The sequence below is a fragment of the Schistocerca cancellata genome, chromosome 4 (assembly GCF_023864275.1).
Source record: "Schistocerca cancellata isolate TAMUIC-IGC-003103 chromosome 4, iqSchCanc2.1, whole genome shotgun sequence".
Classification (NCBI taxonomy): Eukaryota; Metazoa; Arthropoda; class Insecta; order Orthoptera; family Acrididae; genus Schistocerca; species Schistocerca cancellata.
The window spans coordinates 544,278,959-544,299,886 of NC_064629.1; the positions used below are offsets into that span (position 1 = coordinate 544,278,959).

The 20,928-nt window shown below is 43.3% G+C and overlaps 1 protein-coding gene across 2 annotated transcripts in view; it reads left to right on the forward strand.

The window, feature by feature from the left end:
- LOC126183231 (protein MON2 homolog) overlaps nt 1-20,928 on the forward strand; it is a 222,524-nt gene that overhangs the window by 123,694 nt on the left and 77,902 nt on the right. For both annotated transcript variants that reach the window (XM_049925015.1, XM_049925016.1), the window contains exons 18-21: nt 522-643; nt 16,801-16,932; nt 18,499-18,636; nt 18,727-18,989. In XM_049925015.1, coding sequence (XP_049780972.1) covers nt 522-643; nt 16,801-16,932; nt 18,499-18,636; nt 18,727-18,989 — 655 coding nt within the window. The remainder of the gene's footprint in view (nt 1-521; nt 644-16,800; nt 16,933-18,498; nt 18,637-18,726; nt 18,990-20,928) is intronic.

Sequence of the window (20,928 nt, forward strand, 5' to 3'; positions counted from 1 at the left end):
ACCTCACTGTATGAGGCACTTTTGTGGCACAGTGGAAATTTCTACTGCAGGAGTGAACAGGACAAAAACTAAGCTAATGTGCCACTGAGCTCATCCAGATGTTTGGCTCGCAGAACTCCAATAATGTTACAGGTTTATAAGTAAATCTGTGCTGTAATAAGCTCAATACAAAGTATTGTAAACCAGAGATCTACTTCTAATTTGTGTGATGGAATAATTTGTTGGTTTGTTTTATATATGGCTACAAATGGAAACATTACACCACGTTATATACCTTATTTAGCGTGAAGCCTGATATGAATGTAGAAATTTCAGTTAGTAGCAGTGATGTTTTAAAAAACCAATTCAATCTCACATTTATTTATTCTGTCTGCTGTTTGATATCTCTAGTACAAATCTTAATTTTGCAGGCTTGTATCTTTTATGTTTTATTTTGAATTTGGAATAAAATGGACAAAGCTTCAAATTCTTAACTGTGTGTAATGATATTTTTAATGTATTTACTTTGTGTTTTCTTACAGGTGATCTGTGTGTTGATTCAAGACCAGCTGTACGCAAGTCAGCTGGACAGACATTATTTTCTACAATATCAGCTCATGGAGGTTTGCTGAGTCAGATTACGTGGCAGTCAATTGTGTGGCAGGTTGTCCTATTTGTATTATCTTATACTTATCTGGCTAGAATTTGAGATACTGATACAGCTGCGAGCTGTGATAGATGCAGTGTGGTGTAGTGGTTAGCGTTGCTGGCTGGCGGGTTGTTAGTTCAAAACTGAGTACCAGTAGCAGTTACTCAGTATTTATCATTCCTGGAAGGCTCTTGAAATACATTATGTTTTTAACGCCTGTATATTCTGAAATATTCAATGATTCTATAAACAGCAGCCCTCTCTGTTCAAGAGTTCAGTTCTGCTCTGTCTGTATGTTGGTGTTCGTAATAAACTTGCTCAGTGCTGTGTTGTATTTCATTGACAACCCTTGTTTCGGATTCAGACTTGAGTTTAGTTACAGCATGGTGCTGTTTGGTGGAGACATTGTGTATTCCAAAACATCTACATCACTCTGACTCCAGTTAGACAATACAAAAGCTGCCGCCTACATGAACAGGAACTGTAATACAAGCAGTACATTTTTGTGAAGGTCTGTATATTCAGGAGACCAGTGGATTCCAAGTCATCGGCATAGTAGGCATCCATTAGTATCTTCCAGAAATGTTGGTAGCAACTGACGAAATGGTTGAAAGGGTATGACCAAGTCATCAAATACAACTGGTGCGAAAAAATATGTTTGGAAAATGTATACTTCTGCTTGGACTGCGTAGCCTGGCAATGGTTGAAGGACAACAAAGAGAAGGCCTATAACTGGAACAATTTCCAGTCAAAATGGGGAAAAAAGTACTAAGCAACAATCAACAGGAAGTCCATTTACTAGAACAACAGTGCCCAACATCATGGGGAAAAGACACAATCGTACATGTAGAATGTTTTGGGTCGTTGCAAGATTGTGAATCCAAATCTGACAGAAGCTGGAAAAATTGTTATTGTATGGAAGGAGTTGCAGAAGGCATCTACACATCTCTTTTGATAAAGGATGGCACAAGAACAGAAAAAATCATCAAGCGATACCAGGAAATTGAGGAAATGCAACAGAATATAGTCAGATGAAAAAGGTATGATTGACTCCTGAATGTGGTGCCTGTGGCAGTTGTGGAAGACCATCATTATCTCATTTCTCTCAAATGCTAGTTTGTAAGAGAAGGTAGACATAATTTTATGGTAGCCAGAACTGTTGTATGGAGAACATGAGAGATAGCAGCCATGAATGTTGGCCCCATATGTCAGGAGGTAATAGATCATGTTGAAGAACAGGTTTATTGATGATTGACACCAATCTCCAGCACCAATCAAACATGCCATGAAGAATGGACTTTGCCAATTTGGACTTAGGCTGCCATCACTATCAAACTACAACACAGAATCTGCCTGTGCAATTACAACCAACTCTTCCAAGTTTAACACCTTGCACAAGAACAGACATTAACGAGATGGAGGATGACATGCTAACATGCCAGTTTGTAAATGAAGATGAGTATTTGATGTTTATTATGCTGCAACATGTCAACTGTCACAACAGTCATATTGTAACCAGTCATATTGTAACCAGTCAGTTGAAGATGATTACAGTCAGGAAAACTAATTGAGGTGACCACCTGCAGAGGTGAGACTGCCACAGTTGAAAATACTCCATGGGTGACAGTTATCAAGACAACAGGAAATCTCACTGATGTCATCAATGATGGCCAGTCTGTCTGGATGCTATTCAACTGAGTGGCTCCTTTTTATAATGTGCATTATCCCCAGCTAAAGAAGACCGTCCCATGATATGAAAGTGATTTCGCTGGAGGTAGCAAATCAGAAAAACGTCCAGCCAACAGAAACATGTATTGAGAGAATAACTATCAGTGACAGAACACAGCCTTTCAAACTTTCTATTTTAACAGAAAGTAGTCACAATGTTATACTCAGATGGGACTTCTTGCAGGAATCACAAGCAGTACACACAACAAATATTGCCCTGGGTGGTGGTTTGCTGTTGAAGATGTTGTTATCCCACTGACATCAATGAGACGAGTTCGCCGTCAGTCTAGATACTCAGTGAAATTGGGAAGGTTTTGATGTTTGTAAATGCTACTCAGGCTCATAAAAGAAATGTATGTTCCAGTGACAATCATAAAAATTGTAGGTGTTCGAGGAGGATTTTGGCTCGCTAATTGTCATGAGCAACCACAACTCATTTCTAAAGGTATTTGCATAGGGGCAGTAAAAACAGCCTGAGAAGAGCAGCTTACTGTCATCAATGAGCAATCGTGCTCCTCTACCACGGCAGACAGTTCAGGGGAGGAAGCTACTGTCGAACTGGCAGTGGCTCTGGCCTGACAGAGAAACATCATGTTAGCCATTCTGCATCAGTTTTTGGATGCTATCAAATCCACAGTAGAGGAAAGACAGACCAAGTGCCCCATGGAAAAACACTGTATCAACACTGGGAATGATCCACCAATTATCCAGTGCTCATAGTGTGTGTCACTGGCTGAACAGCAGATAATCCAGGAAGAGATGGAGAAGTTGCTGCAAGATGACATCATTTAACCTTCAAAGAATCATCAGTTCTCTCTTCTGATCCTTGTGGAGGAGACAGATAGCACATGGGATGTCTGCATCAACTACTGAAGACTGAACAAAATCTGGGAAAAATATGTCTATCATTGCTGTGTATTGATGACACATTAGAGTGCTTGAGAGGAGCAAAGTATTTGTCAACTGTGGCCATGCACAGAGGCTACTAGCAAATTGAAGTTGATGAGGCTGACAGGGATAAGACTGTTAAATAACTCCTGGTGGTCTCTCTGAGTTGAAAGGTATGCCATTTGAACTGTGTAATGATCCAGCCAACTAGGAACATATGACGGACAACCTACTTTGACACTATAAATGGACAATGTTTCTTTACTGTTTGGATGACAGTGGACATTATTTTTTAAGACTTTTAAGGTCATCACATGACTGCTTGAAGACCATGTAAGCCATGGTGAAGTGAGATCGCAGGCCTCTGCCTGAATCCAAAAAACCGCCTTTTCGCTGCCCCAGAATTAAAAATCTTGTGGCATCTAGTGATTGGCAATGGAGTCCATCCTGATCCAGAGAAAATAATAGCATTACAGATTTTCCATCTACTCAGCACATTTGTGATGTGAGAAGTTTTCTCAGAAAGTGCTCATGCTACTGTTGATAATCAAGGACTTTTTGCCAAGGCATGTCCCTTGCAAGAACTACTGGAGAAAGATGCCAAATTATTCTGGAACATGTTGCAAGAAAGTTCTTTCCTTGTCCTTAAGGAGGCACTAACATCTTCTCCAGTCATAGTCTTCTATGACTATAATACTGAGACAGAACTTCGCACCAATGCTGTTGGTTATGGGATAGGTCCAGTTCAGTGAAAATTCAGGAAGGGGCTGAGAAGGTGATAACTTACACATCTGCAATCTGAGATGAACTAGTCTACAACCCAAAGGAATGTCCTGCATTTCCTGCCATATCTATTTGACAAAGTATTACCTGTAGTGATGGACCACGATTCTCTATGCTGACTGACTAGCCTTAAGGATCTGTTGGGTCGACTGACAAGACAGGCACTGAGGCTTCAGGAGTATAACATCACAGTGTTGTAGAAAAGCAGATGCAAATGTGAGGATGCTGACTGCCTTTCAAGGAATCCTTTGGCAGAATACAGAAGCATGAATGAAATCTCAGTCATCTCTGCATTAAATGACATTGCTGCTAGACAGATGGAAAATCCAGTACTACTGAAAACTATAGAAGTCTTGAAAGAGGAGGAACCAATCAAAGGAGAATTCCAATTAATAAACAGAACAGTGTGTAATAGGAACTGTGATCCAAGGAGGTGGAGATAATTTTTCATCATCCCAGCACATCTACAGCCAGCTGTTTTGAAGTATTTCCACAATGCTCCAACATCTGATCACCTAGGATTAATGAAGACTCTAGACAGAATCAGACACAGGTATCACTGACCAGGTCTCTAGTGGTCCATTAAACTCTGTGTGAGCCACTGTAAGGAATAACTTTGTTGGAAGCAGGTGCCACAATTACCTCATGAGCAGCTGCCCAATTATGCCTGTAGCAGCACCATTTCACTGTACTTGAACTGATCTCTTTGGGAGGTTCCAAAAGTCAACAAACAGGAATCAGTGGATAATAGTGTGCACTGACTACTTCACCTGCTATGCTGTCACGAAAGCTGTGGCAACTGCTGAAGCTTCGGAAACTGCAGAGTTCGTCATTTTGAAACAAGAAGCATCCCTAGACTCATCTGATAAAGGAAAAGTTTTCCATTTGAGACTGTCAGTGGTAATTTCATGTCGTGATATTACCCACAGGATGACAACTGCCTATCACACATAGATGAATGGTCTCGCATAACGCTTTAATAAGAAATTCACAGATGTACTCTTGGTATACCTTGATGTCTTAGAGACTGATCGGGATACAATACTGCCTGTTGTGGTATTTGCATACAACACAGCAAAGCAAGACACTACAGTATTAGATCCATTTTTCCTACTCCAAACTCACAAATTTGAAATGACAATGACAATGAATATTCTGTTTCCATTTCAACCCTCTGATACTCAGGATGACTAGGTGAAACACCTCATAATCAATACAGCTTTCTTGTGTATGGACCATGGACTCTCACGATAAAGACCAAGTGCTTTATAATGCCTGGCACTGGGCAGTGAGATACAGCCTGGGACTCTTTTCTTGGATTTTTACACCTGTGCAGAAAGTGGGACTATTAGGAAAGTTACTAAACCACTACTCTGGGATGTATCATCTCCTTTGTTGCTCATTGGATATCACATACAAAGTCAAGAATTATGACCCTTCATCAGGAAGTCAAAAGCAAAGAGACATCATTTTTGTCCTCCATATGAAGTCCTACTACAATCCCGAGGTGCAGATCAATGATGGAAGCTTCTTGTTCAAGGAAACTAACACCCACTTGATGAACCTGAAGCTTCAGTGCTCATCGTGATGAAGAGATTTGACAGCGTGGCTAGAATGCGGGGATCTGCCAGTGCTACCATACAGACAAGCATTGAGAAGATCAAGAACCAGGGTACTGTACTTGGTCCAATGAATTTATCATTTCTGGAAGGTTCTTGAAATATATTTGTAACGCTTGTATATTCTGGAATATACAAAGTTCGTATAAATTGCAGCACTGTCTGCCAAGGAGTTCAGTTCTACTATTAGTGTTCATAATAAATGTGATTTCAATTTTAAGTGCTTTTGTAGATTTGTTTTACAAAACTGCTCTTGCATTTCTGTGATTCTCACTTCTGCACAAAGTGATCCACTTGGAGACATATAATGGTTTAACTCTCTTTCTGATAAGATTGAGAAGTCCGCTTCAGTTGTAAATGATGTTTTATTAGCACAAATAGTTTCAGAGACTGTATCTCCATCATCATGTGATATGTCAAGTCATAGGTGTGAGGTGGGCATGCCATTTAATCCCAATATTGTACTTCATTTGTAAATGATGTTTCATTAGCATGGCTAGTTTCAGGGAATGTTGCTCCATCATCAGGTGCTACACATCACACTGTATGTGAAGTAATGGGTTTGGGATGGGTGGACCGTTTAATCACAGTATTCCAATTTACTGGTCCATCTGTCCCACCTCTGTAGCACCTGATGGAGCAGTAGTCTCAGGAACTAGTCATGCTAATAAAATATCATTTACGACATTTCTCAAATTTGTTAATATGATCCTCAGTTGTGCTGTTCTCCAAATCAGACTTAATGTAAATTCTCTCTCTGAAATCTATACTAAGATTGTAGCAAAACCAGGGTTTCTTAAGGACTGCAGTGCTGATACACTTTTATATCCTTGGTTGAAATCTGGCCATTTGTGATTTCTCTCTCACATCAAAGCTGAAAACAACCATCCCTAGGAATAGTTTTAGTCAACAAGTTTTCATGGACCCTTCACTGAGACGTTACATACATGTTAAGTTGTAGGGAAGCAAATTGGGCAGATGTGAAGGAATGTTATATAAAGGGATGGGATATGCAGTACCATCTCAAAACCTTCGTGTATCCCTCTGTACTTCAAAGTCATCCTTTAACTGTTTTATATCTTTCCTACATTAGTTCCATTGTATTGTATCACCATTAGCATCTAATGAGTGAACCACAGGTTCTCTAACAAAGAAATTTATAATTTCTAAATGTATCAGTCCTGGCACAATTGCACCAATTTGAGTGACAGGTGGCATGGGCACTAGCCAGGGCACCATACTGATATCCAAACACTTGCTGACACCTGCAAGTTCAACACTTATACCATGCTAGCAGCTCTGCAACCATGACTCAGGCGATGAGACATTAATCTGCATTTTGAGACATTTTGACAGCTTGACTGTGAATGTAACCTCAATCACAACAAGACCTGCCTTTTTCTTAAGAAAACTGGCTGGCCAACCAAGGTGGGCATGTCAACACAGCCGGGCTCCCCCCCCTGCGGGTCCGGGGATTAGAATAGGCCCGAGGTATTCCTGCCTGTCGTAAGAGGCGACTAAAAGGAGTCCATCCCCCTCACGGGGGTAGTTAGCGCCTGCGTCCGGAGACGGACGATCTTCACGACCTATAATCGTGGTCTTTTTGGTTTTAAACTTCTCGTTTCTTCCTTCCTTTTGTTGGTCCCTTTCTTTGCTCTTCTCCACCTCACTGTCTTCCTTACTCTTTCCCTTGACTTCTCCTTGCCTTCTCATTGCCTTTTTCTCCTTGCCTTCTCATTGCCTTTTTCTCCTTGCCTTCTCATTGCCTTTTTCTCCTTGCCTTCTCATTGCCTTTTTCTCCTTGCCTTCTCATTGCCATTTTCTCCTTGCCTTCTCATTGCCATTTTCTCCTTGCCTTCTCCTTGCCTTCTCATTGCCTTTTTCTCCTTGCCTTCTCATTGCCTTCTTCTCCTTGCCTTCTCTGGTCTCCGCCTCGGCGTTTGAGACAGTCTGTCCTCTTTCTCCCTCTCTCTCTTCTTTTTCCTCTTCTTCCTTCCTCCCTGTGCGTGTCTGAAGGCCGACCCACGCGTTCGCACGCGTAGCCGGTGACGGGGTAACGCGTAAGTCCCCGCCCTGGGTAGACATGTAAGGCACGCGCGTACCCCCTGGTAAAGGCCAGGCCCGGGGAGGGGTGATTGCCTGAGCTGATACCTTCTGACCATGCCGATTGGTCCCTCCGTCTGTTTCTCGGGAGGTGTGACCTGAGGTGTAAACATTCACCTAAGGCGGGAGTGCCCTCTGAGAGGGTCCCCACAAGGAAGGAGCGCGCCATCGGAGACGCTGGCAATCATGGGGGATTCCTCCGCAATGGATTCTACTCCATCGCTTTCGACTTCGACCCAAAAACGGAAACGTGACCAGCCAACAGTGACAAAAGTACTACCGCCTGCCCCACAGTTCCTCGTAGTTTCTCGCACTGAGGACGGAAAGGATTTTTCCTCTGTCAACCCTTTTGTTATTCAGAAGGGCGTTGATGCCATAGCCGGATCTGTCAAATCTTGTACCAGGTTGCGTAACGGCACCTTATTACTAGAAACTGAGAATGCCTTTCAGGCACAAAAACTGCTTCGGGCCACCCTCCTGTACACGTTCCCTGTCCGGGTGGAGGCCCACCGAACTTTGAATTCGTCTCGTGGTGTAGTGTATACTAGCTCCCTCGACGGATTGACTGACGAGGAGCTTCAATCTTTCCTCGCTGAGCAGGGCGTGACGGCTGTCCATCGGGTCATGAAAAAGGTCAACAACGACCTTGTACCGACCCGGACACTCTTCTTGACCTTCGATAGTGTTAAGCTGCCATCGCGCATCAAGGCGGGCTACGAGGTTATTTCTGTTCGCCCCTATGTCCCGACACCTACGCGCTGCTACCAGTGTCAGCGTTTCAATCACACTCGACAGTCTTGTTCCAATGCGGCTAAATGTGTCACTTGTGGCAGGGATGCCCATGAGGGTGACTGTCCACCTCCGTCTCCTCATTGTGTGAACTGTCAGGGTGACCATGCCGCATCCTCCCGCGACTGTCCTGTCTATAAGGACGAACGTTGCATCCAAGAAATTCGTGTCAAAGAGAAAGTGTCAACCTCGGCTGCTCGCAAGCTATTGGCTAGTAGGAAGCCCACGCTGCTCCCAGCGGGGAAATATAGTACTGTCCTCGCCTCTCCTCGGACTACCCGGGAGGTCGCAACCCAGACATGCGATCTGACCTTCAGCACCACGGTCGTCCGTTCGGCCAGTGCTAAGATCGCGCGGTCGACGTCTCCTCTTCCTCCCATCACACCACAGACACCAGCCACTTCCTCAGCTTCTGCTAAGTCGAAGACACCGAAGTCAGATGCACGGTCCTTCAAGAAGGAACCATCCCGTGCGGACTTCCTCCGTCCCTCGACCTCCCAGCCTTCGACCGATACTTCCACCAAACGTCCTTCCAAAAAGGCGCATAGGAAGCACAGTTCTCCTTCCCCGCCACGGCGCATCTCTTCTCCTGCGCCACCCAGCGGTTGCCGCCCCAGGCCGTCATCCGTTTCGCCTGGCCGCACCGCCGGTAGCCGTACATCTGGCCGTTCACCGGCGGAGGAAGCTCCCCCTCCCGGCCATCCTCCCGAGATGGCCGATGACCCTATAGACCCCATGGACGATGACTGTCCGCCTACTGATAGCGGCGGCAGTGCTCGCTCGAAGCCAGGCCCTAAGCGGCCTTCGAGGTGACCCCTTCTCTCATCTTCCTTTTCTTACGATGACACTTATTCACTGGAATATTCGCAGCATTCGCTCCAACCGAGAGGACTTGAAGTTGCTGCTCCGCTTGCATCGTCCGCTCGTCGTAGCCCTCCAGGAAACGAAGCTACGCCCATGCGATCACATTGCCTTGGCACACTACACCTCTGTGCGTTTTGACCTACCCCCTATGGTAGGTATCCCAGCTCATGGAGGGGTTATGTTGCTGGTCCGGGATGATATTTACTACGATCCCATCACGTTGCACACCGGCCTGCAGGCAGTTGCCATCCGCATTACTCTCCCCACTTTTACGTTTTCCTTTTGTACCGTTTACACTCCATCGTCATCTGCCGTTACCAGGGCAGACATGATGCAACTTATTGCTCAGCTACCTGCACCGTTTTTGTTAACTGGAGACTTCAATGCCCACCATCCCCTTTGGGGTTCTCCAGCCTCCTGCCCGAGGGGCTCCTTGTTAGCAGACCTTTTCAACCAGCTCAATCTTGTCTGCCTTAATACTGGCGCCCCTACTTTTCTTTCGGACACATCTCATACCTATTCCCATTTAGACCTCTCTATATGTACTCCCCAACTTGCACGCCGGTTTGAGTGGTATGCACTTGCTGATACATATTCGAGCGACCACTTCCCGTGTGTTATCCATCTCCTGCAGCATACTCCCTCTCCGTGCTCCTCTAGTTGGACCATCTCCAAGGCAGACTGGGGGCTCTTTTCTTCCAGGGCGACCTTTCAGGATCAAACCTTCACAAGCTGCGATCGTCAAGTCGCACACCTCACGGAAGTCATTATCGCTGCTGCTGAATATTCCATCCCTCACCCTACTTCATCTCCACGTCGCGTACCGGTCCCCTGGTGGACCGCAGCATGTAGAGACGCTTTACGTGCTCGTCGACGTGCTTTACGCACCTTCAAACGCCACCCTACAGTGGCGAATTGTATTAATTATAAACGATTACGTGCTCAGTGTCGTCGTATTATTAACGAAAGCAAGAAAGCCAGCTGGGCTGCTTTCACAAGCACCTTCAACAGTTTTACTCCTTCTTCTGTTGTCTGGGGTAGCCTGCGCCGGCTATCTGGCACTAAGGTCCACTCCCCAGTTTCTGGCTTGAAGGTCGCGAATGAAGTCCTTGTGGCCCCTGAGGCTGTCTCCAATGCCTTCGGCCGCTTTTTCGCCGAGGTTTCGAGCTCCGCTCATTACCACCCTGCCTTCCTCCCCCGCAAACAGGCAGAGGAGGCTAGGCCACCTGACTTTTGCTCCTCGAATTGTGAAAGTTATAATGCCCCATTCACCATGCGGGAACTCGAAACCGCACTTGGCCGATCACGGTCCTCCGCTCCAGGGCCTGATTCTATTCATATTCAGATGCTGAAGAACCTTTCTCCTGCGGGTAAAGGTTTTCTTCTTCGTACATACAATCGCATCTGGATTGAGGGACATGTTCCCGCATGCTGGCGCGAGTCTATTGTTGTCCCGATTCCTAAGCTGGGGAAGGACAAGCACTTGCCTTCCAGTTATCGACCTATCTCACTTACCAGCTGTGTCTGTAAAGTGATGGAGCGAATGGTTAACTCTCGATTGGTTTGGCTGCTTGAGTCTCGACGCCTACTTACAAATGTACAATGTGGATTTCGTAGGCGCCGCTCTGCTGTTGACCATCTGGTTACCTTGTCGACCTTCATTATGAATAACTTCTTGCGGAAGCGCCCGACCGCGGCTGTGTTCTTTGATTTGGAGAAGGCTTACGACACCTGTTGGAGGGCGGGCATTCTCCGCACCATGCATACATGGGGCCTTCGCGGTCGCCTCCCTCTTTTTATTCGTTCCTTTTTAATGGATCGACAGTTCAGGGTACGTGTGGGTTCTGTCCTGTCCGACACATTTCGCCAGGAGAATGGGGTGCCACAGGGCTCAGTTTTGAGCGTCGCTCTGTTCGCCATCGCGATCAATCCAATAATGGATTGCCTCCCAGCTGATGTATCAGGCTCCCTTTTTGTGGACGATTTTACCATCTATTGCAGCGCGCAGCGTACACGTGTCCTGGAGCGCTGTCTTCAGCGTTCTCTTGACCGTCTTTACTCCTGGAGTGTCGCCAATGGCTTCCGTTTTTCTGCCGAGAAGACGGTCTGTATTAACTTCTGGCGCTACAAAGAGTTTCTCCCACCGTCCTTACGACTTGGTCCCGTTGCTCTCCCAATCGTGGAGACAACCAAATTTTTAGGCCTTACCTTTGACAGGAAACTTAGCTGGTCTCCACATGTGTCATATTTGGCCGCCCGTTGTACCCGTTCTTTAAATGTCCTCCGTGTTCTCAGTGGTATGTCGTGGGGAGCGGATCGAACCGTCCTACTTCGTCTATATCGGTCGATCGTCCGCTCCAAGCTGGATTATGGGAGCTTTGTATACTCCTCTGCACGGCCATCCATCTTACGCCGCCTCAACTCCATACAACATCGGGGTTTACGACTTGCGATCGGAGCATTTTATACCAGTCCCGTAGAGAGTCTTCATGCTGACGCTGGCGAATTGCCGCTCACTTACCGGCGCGATATACTGCTTTGTCGGTATGCCTGTCGGCTACTGTCAATGCCCGACCATCCGTCTTACCGTTCCTTTTTTGACGACTCTCTCGACCGTCAATACGGGTTGTATGTCTCTGCCCTGCTACCCCCTGGAGTTCGCTTTCGTCGTCTCCTTCAACACCTTAATTTTTCACTCCCTGCAACCTTTCGAGTGGGCGAGAGCCACACGCCACCTTGGCTCCAGGCTCAGGTCCGCGTTCACCTTGACCTCAGCTCGCTCCCAAAAGAGGTCACCCCCAGTTCGGTCTACCACTCCCGTTTTTTGGAACTTCGTTCGAAGTTCATCACCATGACTTTCATTTATACAGATGGCTCTAAGACCAATGACGGGGTTGGGTGTTCCTTTATAGTCGGGGCACAAAGTTTCCAATACCGGCTCCATGACCATTGTTCGGTCTTCACAGCTGAGCTCTTTGCCCTCTACCAGGCTGTTCTTTACATCTGCCGCCACCGACATTCTGCTTATGTCATCTGCTCAGATTCCCTGAGCGCCATCCAGAGCCTCAGTGATCCGTACCCGGTTCACCCTTTCGTACACCGGATCCAACGCTCTCTTCAGCGGCTGGTGGACGTCGGTCCGCCGGTTAGCTTTATGTGGGTTCCCGGCCATGTCGGTATCCCTGGGAACGAAGCTGCAGATGCCGCGGCCAAGGCTGCGGTCCTCCAGCCTCGGACAGCTTCTTGTTGTGTCCCTTCGTCCGATCTTAGCAGGGTCATTTGTCGGCGCGTTGTGTCGCTGTGGCATGCCGATTGGGCTGCACTTACCGACAACAAGCTTCGGGCCTTAAAACCTCTTCCCGTGGCTTGGACGTCCTCCTCACGCCCTTCTCGGCGGGAGGAGGTCGTTTTAGCAAGGTTAAGGATTGGACACTGCCGGTTCAGCCATCGCCATCTGCTGACGGCTGCGCCGGCGCCGTTCTGCCCATGTGGGCACTTGCTGACGGTTAGACACATTTTAATGTCCTGTCCCGATCTTAACCAACTGCGCCTCGATCTTAACCTGCCTATTACTTTCGATGCCGTTTTAGCGGATGACCCACGAGCAGCTGCTCGTGTTCTTTGTTTTATCAATTTGACACACCTTGCTAAGGACATTTGATGAAGTTTTTTAATCCTATGCCTGTCAGTCTGTCTTTTATTGTGTTTTTCCTTTTAGTTGTTGTTGTCAACTTGTGGCTCGCGGTGCATTTTTAGAGTAGTCAGGGCGCTAATGACCATTGAAGTTGTGCGCCCTAAAACCACAAAAAAAAAAAAAAAAAAAAAAAAAAAAAAAACAGCCGGGCTCTGAACGGACGTCTGCTGTGTATTGACTTCTGCGGTGAGTTCGCCAACTTTCTTCCTGCTGCAAGCTGCCACCAGATGGGGTGAGAGTTGAATCGGTTCCCTCCTAGCTCTTGCCAATCAATGAAACTCACAATGCTCAGGTGGGAGAGCTAGCACTGCCGTGACCATTAGGAGGGCATTGGTTTGAACCACGCCCAATCTGGTTGCAGCATGCTGGCACCCAACATTCATTTCAGGTGGGTGGGACACAATCGCCCTGCCAGCAGCTTAACAAGAACATAAGGTTGCTGCATCTGACACAGCACTACTGAGGCATGTCAGTTGTGTGAGGTGTAGGCACTACTGGGGCAGTAGCTACTGATGTTCTCGTGACACTGTTTCTCACTACCATGGGCCGTGAGATTGACGCCTGTGGAACATGGGTGCTGTCAGTTAACACTGGGCCGTGTGACAGGATGAGGGCACACATCTGTAAGTACTGCAGCTTGTTGGAATAATAAAGTTTTTGTGCATGCCGTCTGTCTTGCTGCAGCCACTTTCACCTCAGATGAATTCTCTTAGCCCTTGCCAGCCCATCAAACCCGCAATGATCAGGTGGGAGAACTATCACCATCCTGACTATCAAAAGGGCATAGGTTCTACCCTCATCCCATCTGATGGTGGCCTGCAGCAAGAAGAACGTTGATAGCCTCACAACAGAAATCACTACACAGTAGAAGTCAGTTCAAAGCCCGGCTGTGTTGACATGCCCAGCCTGGCTGGGGAGCCAGATTTTATGCAAGTGAAGGCAGGTCTTGTTGATGTTGAGGTCACATACATGGCCCACCAAGCCATTGAAATGTCTCAAAATGCTTGTCATTGCCTCAGTATCAGGGTCATGGTTGTGGAGTTTCTGGCATGGCGTAAGGGCCAACCTTGCAGGTATCAGCAAATGTTTGGATTTTGACATTGGGTCCTGGCTTGTGTGTGTGCCACCACAATTTATAGCTTGTTACTGTGTTCGTAATTTTATGTTTTGGAGTAGCTTTCAGATTTCCTTCGATAAATTCAATTAATTTTGAAACTTATTGGTAGATTAAAACACTGTGCCGGACCAGCACTCGTACCCACAACCTTGATCTTTCACAGGCAACTGTTCTACCACTCATTCTGGAAACCATAAGTTTTGTCTTCTTATTTTCATACTTTGACACACCTCTTCTCCAGGTGAATTCAACATCTCTAAGAAGAATTGTAAACAAGTTATGTTAAGAGGAAACTGCAAGAGAGAACTGCTGAATATCATAAAATACAGAAAGATTACATACCTGGAACATGTTGCATAAATAAAAATACAAGCTTTTGCATCTAATTGTGAAATCTTCATCCATTTGCATTTTTGGAAACAATTGTTGAGTGTTATTAATTTTTATTTCTGCTAAGATATTTTAGTGAAAATGAAATGGTAGAGCTAGTAAATGTGAGGAATCTGCATATACTAGTACTTATTTTTCAGTTGGGTTCTTGCTTATTGTCTTCATTTATTTATAAAATTTCACAAGAAGTTTGAGCAAAATTAGTTGTTGGACTGCTTCAATGAAAGGAAATTTGAACCATTTAGGAGTGCAAGGGAAGATAAACATTAGTCTTTAGCACAAAAATGGTCTCTCTTCATAATTTGGGCACTTTTTATTAAATTGGTGTTTTACCAGTAAATTAGTGTTTCTCTTTCAACTCTTTCTTCTTAAGTAATGTTGTTTTTTTTTCAGTATTTTGCAACCTAATATACAATGTTCAGTCACATTATTGTAACCACATGTCAGAAGCCTGAATAGCCACCTTTTGCAGTGCAAGATATGTAGGAATAGTATCAGTGAGGTTATGGAAGGTACAACAGCAATGTGGAGCCATCCCAGCGCCAATGCCATGGTCAACTGGGTTTGGTTTCTCGGTTGAAGATCCATGGTGCCTACAACCCAATCAATGTGATTCCACATATTCTCGACTGGGTTTAAATTCTTGGTGTTTGGTGGGTAGGGAATTACGGTAAACTTTTGCACGTACACTGCGAGCTGTGTGACATGTTGCATTTTCCTGCTGGTAGATGCCATTGTGCTGATGAAAAACAAACTGCACATAGGGGTGGACATGGTCCCCAAGGATAGATGGATATTTGTGTTGATTCATTGTGCCTTCCAGAATGAAGAGATCACCCAGGGAATGCCACAAAAACATTCCCCAGTCCATAACACTCTCTTCTGGTAGCAGGGTGCTTGCTTTCAGATGTTTCACACAGTACATGCCAACAGCCGTCTGTCTGATGGAGGGTAAACTGTGATTCATCCGAAAGTGCCACCTGTTGCCACTTGGTGGACATCCAGTTGTGGTATTTGTGTGCAAATTCCAGCCTTCGTCACTGATAAACAGCAGTCAGCATGGGTGCATGAACCAGGTACCTGCCACAGAGGCCCAAACGCAGCAATGTTCACTGAATGGTTGTTGAGGAGACACTGTTGGTAGTGTCTTGGTTCCTCTAGATGGTCAGTTGCTCAACAGTTGCACATCTATTTGCCCATACATATCTCTGCAGCCATCATTCACCCATTATCTAGGGCCCGTGGTACACCACTGTTGCCTTGGCACCGGTTTTGGATAGTGCCATTTTGCCTTGCACGGTAGGAATAATGACATTAGCTGCTAGGGGGTGTTAAAAATAAGTGCCAGACCAGGACTTGAACCCGGATTTTTCCATTTCTCACAGTCTGGCACAAATTTTCAATTTTTCCTCATTGATTAATTTCACTGCCCACTAGCAGCTAATGTCACTATCCCTTTGACTAATTGTCATATAAGGCTGCAGGATCAACAATGGTGGCTGTTCCTTTGGGACATGTCCGAAACAACCATAATCTCAAATATACCTTTACAAACTTGGCCATTTCGGAAATGCTTCCACCCTTGGCCCGAAAGTGAATGACTGTGTCCTTTTGGACTACATAGAACAGTGACCACACTATCTTCCACATCTCCCGGATACACTTTATATATTGTCCAGTGCTAGTGTTGCCACCTGCTGTCTGTGAGTGGTTATTGCATGTTGATGTCAAACATAGGCGGTGGTCACGTGTGGCTGGACCATTTATTAATGAACAGCTTCAATAGCTAAACTTCGCTAATTGTACTTAGTCATTTTATTTGTGTATCTGTTACAACGTTCATTCCTAATGAGAAATGTAAAAAGTCTATTTAAGAAATAGTTCTAAAACAAATCTTTAAACTTCAAGTCTATCATTATGTACTGGCAATAAACTGTAAAAGTAACTGACAATGAGGAAGCTAGACTCGTGTATTGCATCTGTACTATATTATTACTCCATTATGTTTAATAAATTAATTTATTCATCTAATTGGTTGGAAAATTTGTAATTCATTTTGTACATTTTTCCAAATATCAATGCTGCCACAGCATGTTTGATGATTTTTCTCTCTGCTTCTGACTTAATTGTTCAGTTTAAATGTGATTTACTTAAGATGTTAGTACTAGTGAATTATTAAATATTGTATTTCTTGCAGGTTTTGTTCCCACTGCTGGACAATGTCAGGCGACTTTCAAGTTCAGCAAGCAATGAGAAAGTGGATACAGGAGGAAATATTTTAATCCATCATTCTAGAAACACTGCCCAGAAACAGTGGGCAGAAACACAGGTACGGTATCCTTTCATCTCTCTAGGTGAAAGTAATTACTCTACTCAGATGAGGTTTAGTATTAGAATGTTTACAGCTAGCACATTAAGTTAATCATTATGTAAATTCCATTGCTTGATAACATCTTGATAGTTTCTTGCTTGCTATTCAATTTGACATTAGTAGGAGAATTTCTGATAAAAAAGATTTTTGTTTTTGTATTGTCATCACATTGAATCTCAGTCATTGAAAGAATTTATCTTTAAACAACAGACATAAGAACTAAACAAAAAAATAGAAGTTTATTTGCATAGCCATATAGATACATTTAACATCTCAGGAAGCTTCACTGCACTAAAAGGTGAAAGATTCTTCTAGCAACAACCATTATGCTGTGGCTAACTTATCTTTTGTGATATCCTTTCTTCCAGAGACACTAAGCTGGGAAGGAGTGCTAGAGAGCCTTTGTCTAATTTTTGAAAGTTAAAGTGACTTACCAACAAGTAAAACTTACAATTGAGGTGTGCATAAATATGTCAGTTACTCAGCGCTCTCCACTCAAAATGTGTGAATGTGTGGGACCTACTACACCATTTTCTGAGTTATTTATCACCCATTTTTGTTCACTGTCAGATTTGTGGAGACATGTTTCATTTTTGTATTTCAAATACAACACTATCCATTCTTCTGTAAAATATTGTTTTACAGCTGTTTGTGAGCACGAGAGGTAAACCTTATTCTCACTTTTTGTTGGTTTGTTGTTGTATAATATGGATAGAGACAAAAGAAATACATAAACAAGAACATGAATTTCATCAAGCAAAGTGCACACTGCTCCAACAGTCTACGGGTGTACTGCCAGTCCATAGTGTCCAACGGGCACAATATTTTGGCGATCAGACATGTTGCCATCATCAGGTGCGCTGACGAACTCCCACCTGATGATGGCGACATGTCTGATGATGGAAATATTGTGCCCATTGGACACTTTGGACCAGCAGTACACCCGTGGGCTGTTCGAGCAAGAAATATGCCAGGAGCAACTGAAGAATCATAAAGTGCACACTGTTTGCAGAGTGACAGCAATGAAGTGTAAGTAGAAGAGTCTCAAAGGATTTAGATTAGTAGGGATTTCAGACAATATTGTATTTTGTTACTGACAGATGGAAAAAATGGCATTGAGTTGACAGAATGAATATAAAATATGTAAATTAAATAAAGTACACTTGTAAAAGAAAGAAAAGCAGTTGTTAGAGTTTGTAAGGGAAAAAAGTTCTACTTTTCGAGGAACTGGAAGTGAGATTAATTTTCTTAAATAGTAGAGACTGGGCTAAAGACAAGGAAGAAATGACCATGAGTTTCAGATATTATAATTTTAGTTCAGGCTTATCTTGAGTACTGAAATGTTGCAGTATTTGGGCCATAAAATGCCATTGTGCTCCTCTACATAAAATATTTGAAGTTCAAAGCATCACAATAAAACAAGACATGGAAATTCATCATAAATTTGGTAAAAGAACTGCAACTGAGTTCTTGTTACATAATTGTAATTGTAAAATTATTCTAATTTCTGCTTTTGTTTTAAAGGTGCTTACATTATCAGGAGTAGCAAGGGTTTTCAACACAAAGAGGCAGATTTTACGTGCTGTTCCTGGTGATTTTCCTCGTGCCTGGTCACTTCTCCTTGAATTTATTGAAAACTCTGCATTGAGTAAAAATGATGAGGTCAGTCCCTGTGTCCTACTTGGAATGGAACATAATGTTTAAAATACTTGTTTATCAGAGAATTAATGTTTTTCTTCTCTGTGATTATAGGTTTCCTTAGCTGCCCTGAAAGCCTTCCAGGATATATTGTATTGGAACCAAGACAGTGAAGGAAAATTAGTGACAGTAAATCAAGCAACTGTAACCAACGAAGAGCCAGATATATGGGATGTTGCATGGAAAGTGTGGTGTAATATAGGTGCTGAGAGTACAAAATTATGTTTTGATGTGAAAGAGTTCTATGTTCCTTCACAGCCATTTCTAACAGCACTGATACAGATATTTCCCGCTGTTTTCCAACACACTAGAGAGAGGCAAGTCAATACTTTTGATAGACAATTTCATGTGCTTATTTTGTTTTTGAATGTATTCATGTCTCATCTGCCATGACAAAGATGTAATTTTATATGCATTTGTTGGGTCAGTTATGCTCATATCTGATTAAAATATATCACATTAGTTTACAGCTGATTTTCGTTTTTAGCAGTAAGTTATGTAACAATGCAAGGTTACAATACTTGAAAAATGGAGAGGGTTGTGTACAAAAGAACTTAAAAGTAATTTGCATTTGGCACTGTAGAGATTTCCTTTAATATTTTGTCCGGGAATACTCTGTTTAAACAATTTCTAAAATACCTTAATGTTGTAACAGACAATACTGTAGAGCTTGTCTTTCCACCAATATATATAATTTTGTGTTTGTCCCATTCCCTAAACTGCTTGTAGAAAACATCATTTGTTGTTGCAATTGAGTGTTTCTAAGGGGAAATTATCTGAAATAATTTTCACTACATATGAATGTATTTAGTAGATCTCAATATTTTTGTATTATTTGTGAAGCTGCCAAGTAACACTTAAATACAAAAGGGGAAGGTTTTCTGATAGTAGAACTGCCTTGAAAAACTTATTTTCCCTCTGTTTTTCTTTTCTTTCATGGTGAATTGCAGTTAAATCAGGTTCTATTGAGTGGACTATTCACAGTGAAAATATCATTGTGGCATGGAAGTCTGGGAGTGTTGTGAAAAATTGTAGTGTTATACAGAATCTCCTAACATGTTGTTCACTAGCCAAACATGAGTAATCAGTACTGTTGCCACATTGTAATAGTGATTATGGATTCATCCTGATTTGGTATGCAGTTTTCCAAGGTGGCAACAAACCAGAAGTTCCACATTGCATGTTATCTTTAGTCCTACCACCCCTACTACTTCAGAAACATGTCAATAAAACTTTTCTCTGTCCGAATTTTTAAACTCTTATAACTGTGTAATTTTATATAACAAATATGGTAATGGCAGAGTATAAATAATGGATGGGATAAAGCTAACGACTCCCCATATAGTTGAGGCAGTGAGTCATTGACAGGCACAAAAATGAGATGTTGCTAGCCTTCAGATGACTCCTACTTCATACCTCACAGAATACACATACAACCTCAGGACAGTGTAACATGCTGTATATTTATCTGCACAAGTAGTTTTCCCCTACACATTATTTTGTTGAAAATTTGTTCTGGCATTAAACTTATAAAAATTTAACCAGTATGAAACCAGTAGAACGTACAGGTGGAAAAAACTGGTTTTTTGATGAGTTTTGTATATCATGTATGTGGGTTATGTACATTTTTTACTCACATTCATGAAGTGCTTATAGTGGATACATAAACTCCCCCAGAACTCCTGTACATTCAGAGATAGCTACTTTAATAACTGAAATCTAAACCTGTACAGTTTTCCATGTGTCATTCTGAGACTTTTTTCATAATTTTGGCTGTACCCATTGTATGGGAGGTGCCCTTTTCCTAAAGACCTGTAGACTTTTTTCAGCATACTAAAATATTCCTCCATGCAGAAGATTCACTTCAAATATCTTACTCATTGTACTTCATTTACAAATGCCATATCCTTACTTACAACCCACTTTGACACGTACACAATGCATGTCAGATGCATAAATGAGAAAGCAGCCCAGCAAGTATATAATTTGTTGTAGAAATGAAAACATCATCTACTTTTTTGCCGGATTGTGACACTGGACCTTAATGGTAATGAATTGGAGCATGGCCCGAACAAATTCTCTTCTGTAGGAGAAATGGACTGACAAGCACTTCGTTGTTTGAGTAGGTTTCTGTTTGATAGCTAGATGGGGTGTGTAGATTCTATAGAGTGTTAAAAAATTCAATTTCCATACTGACAGGTATTGTACACAAAAGTTATTTTGAAGAACATAATGTTGTGATGTTTTGACACCATC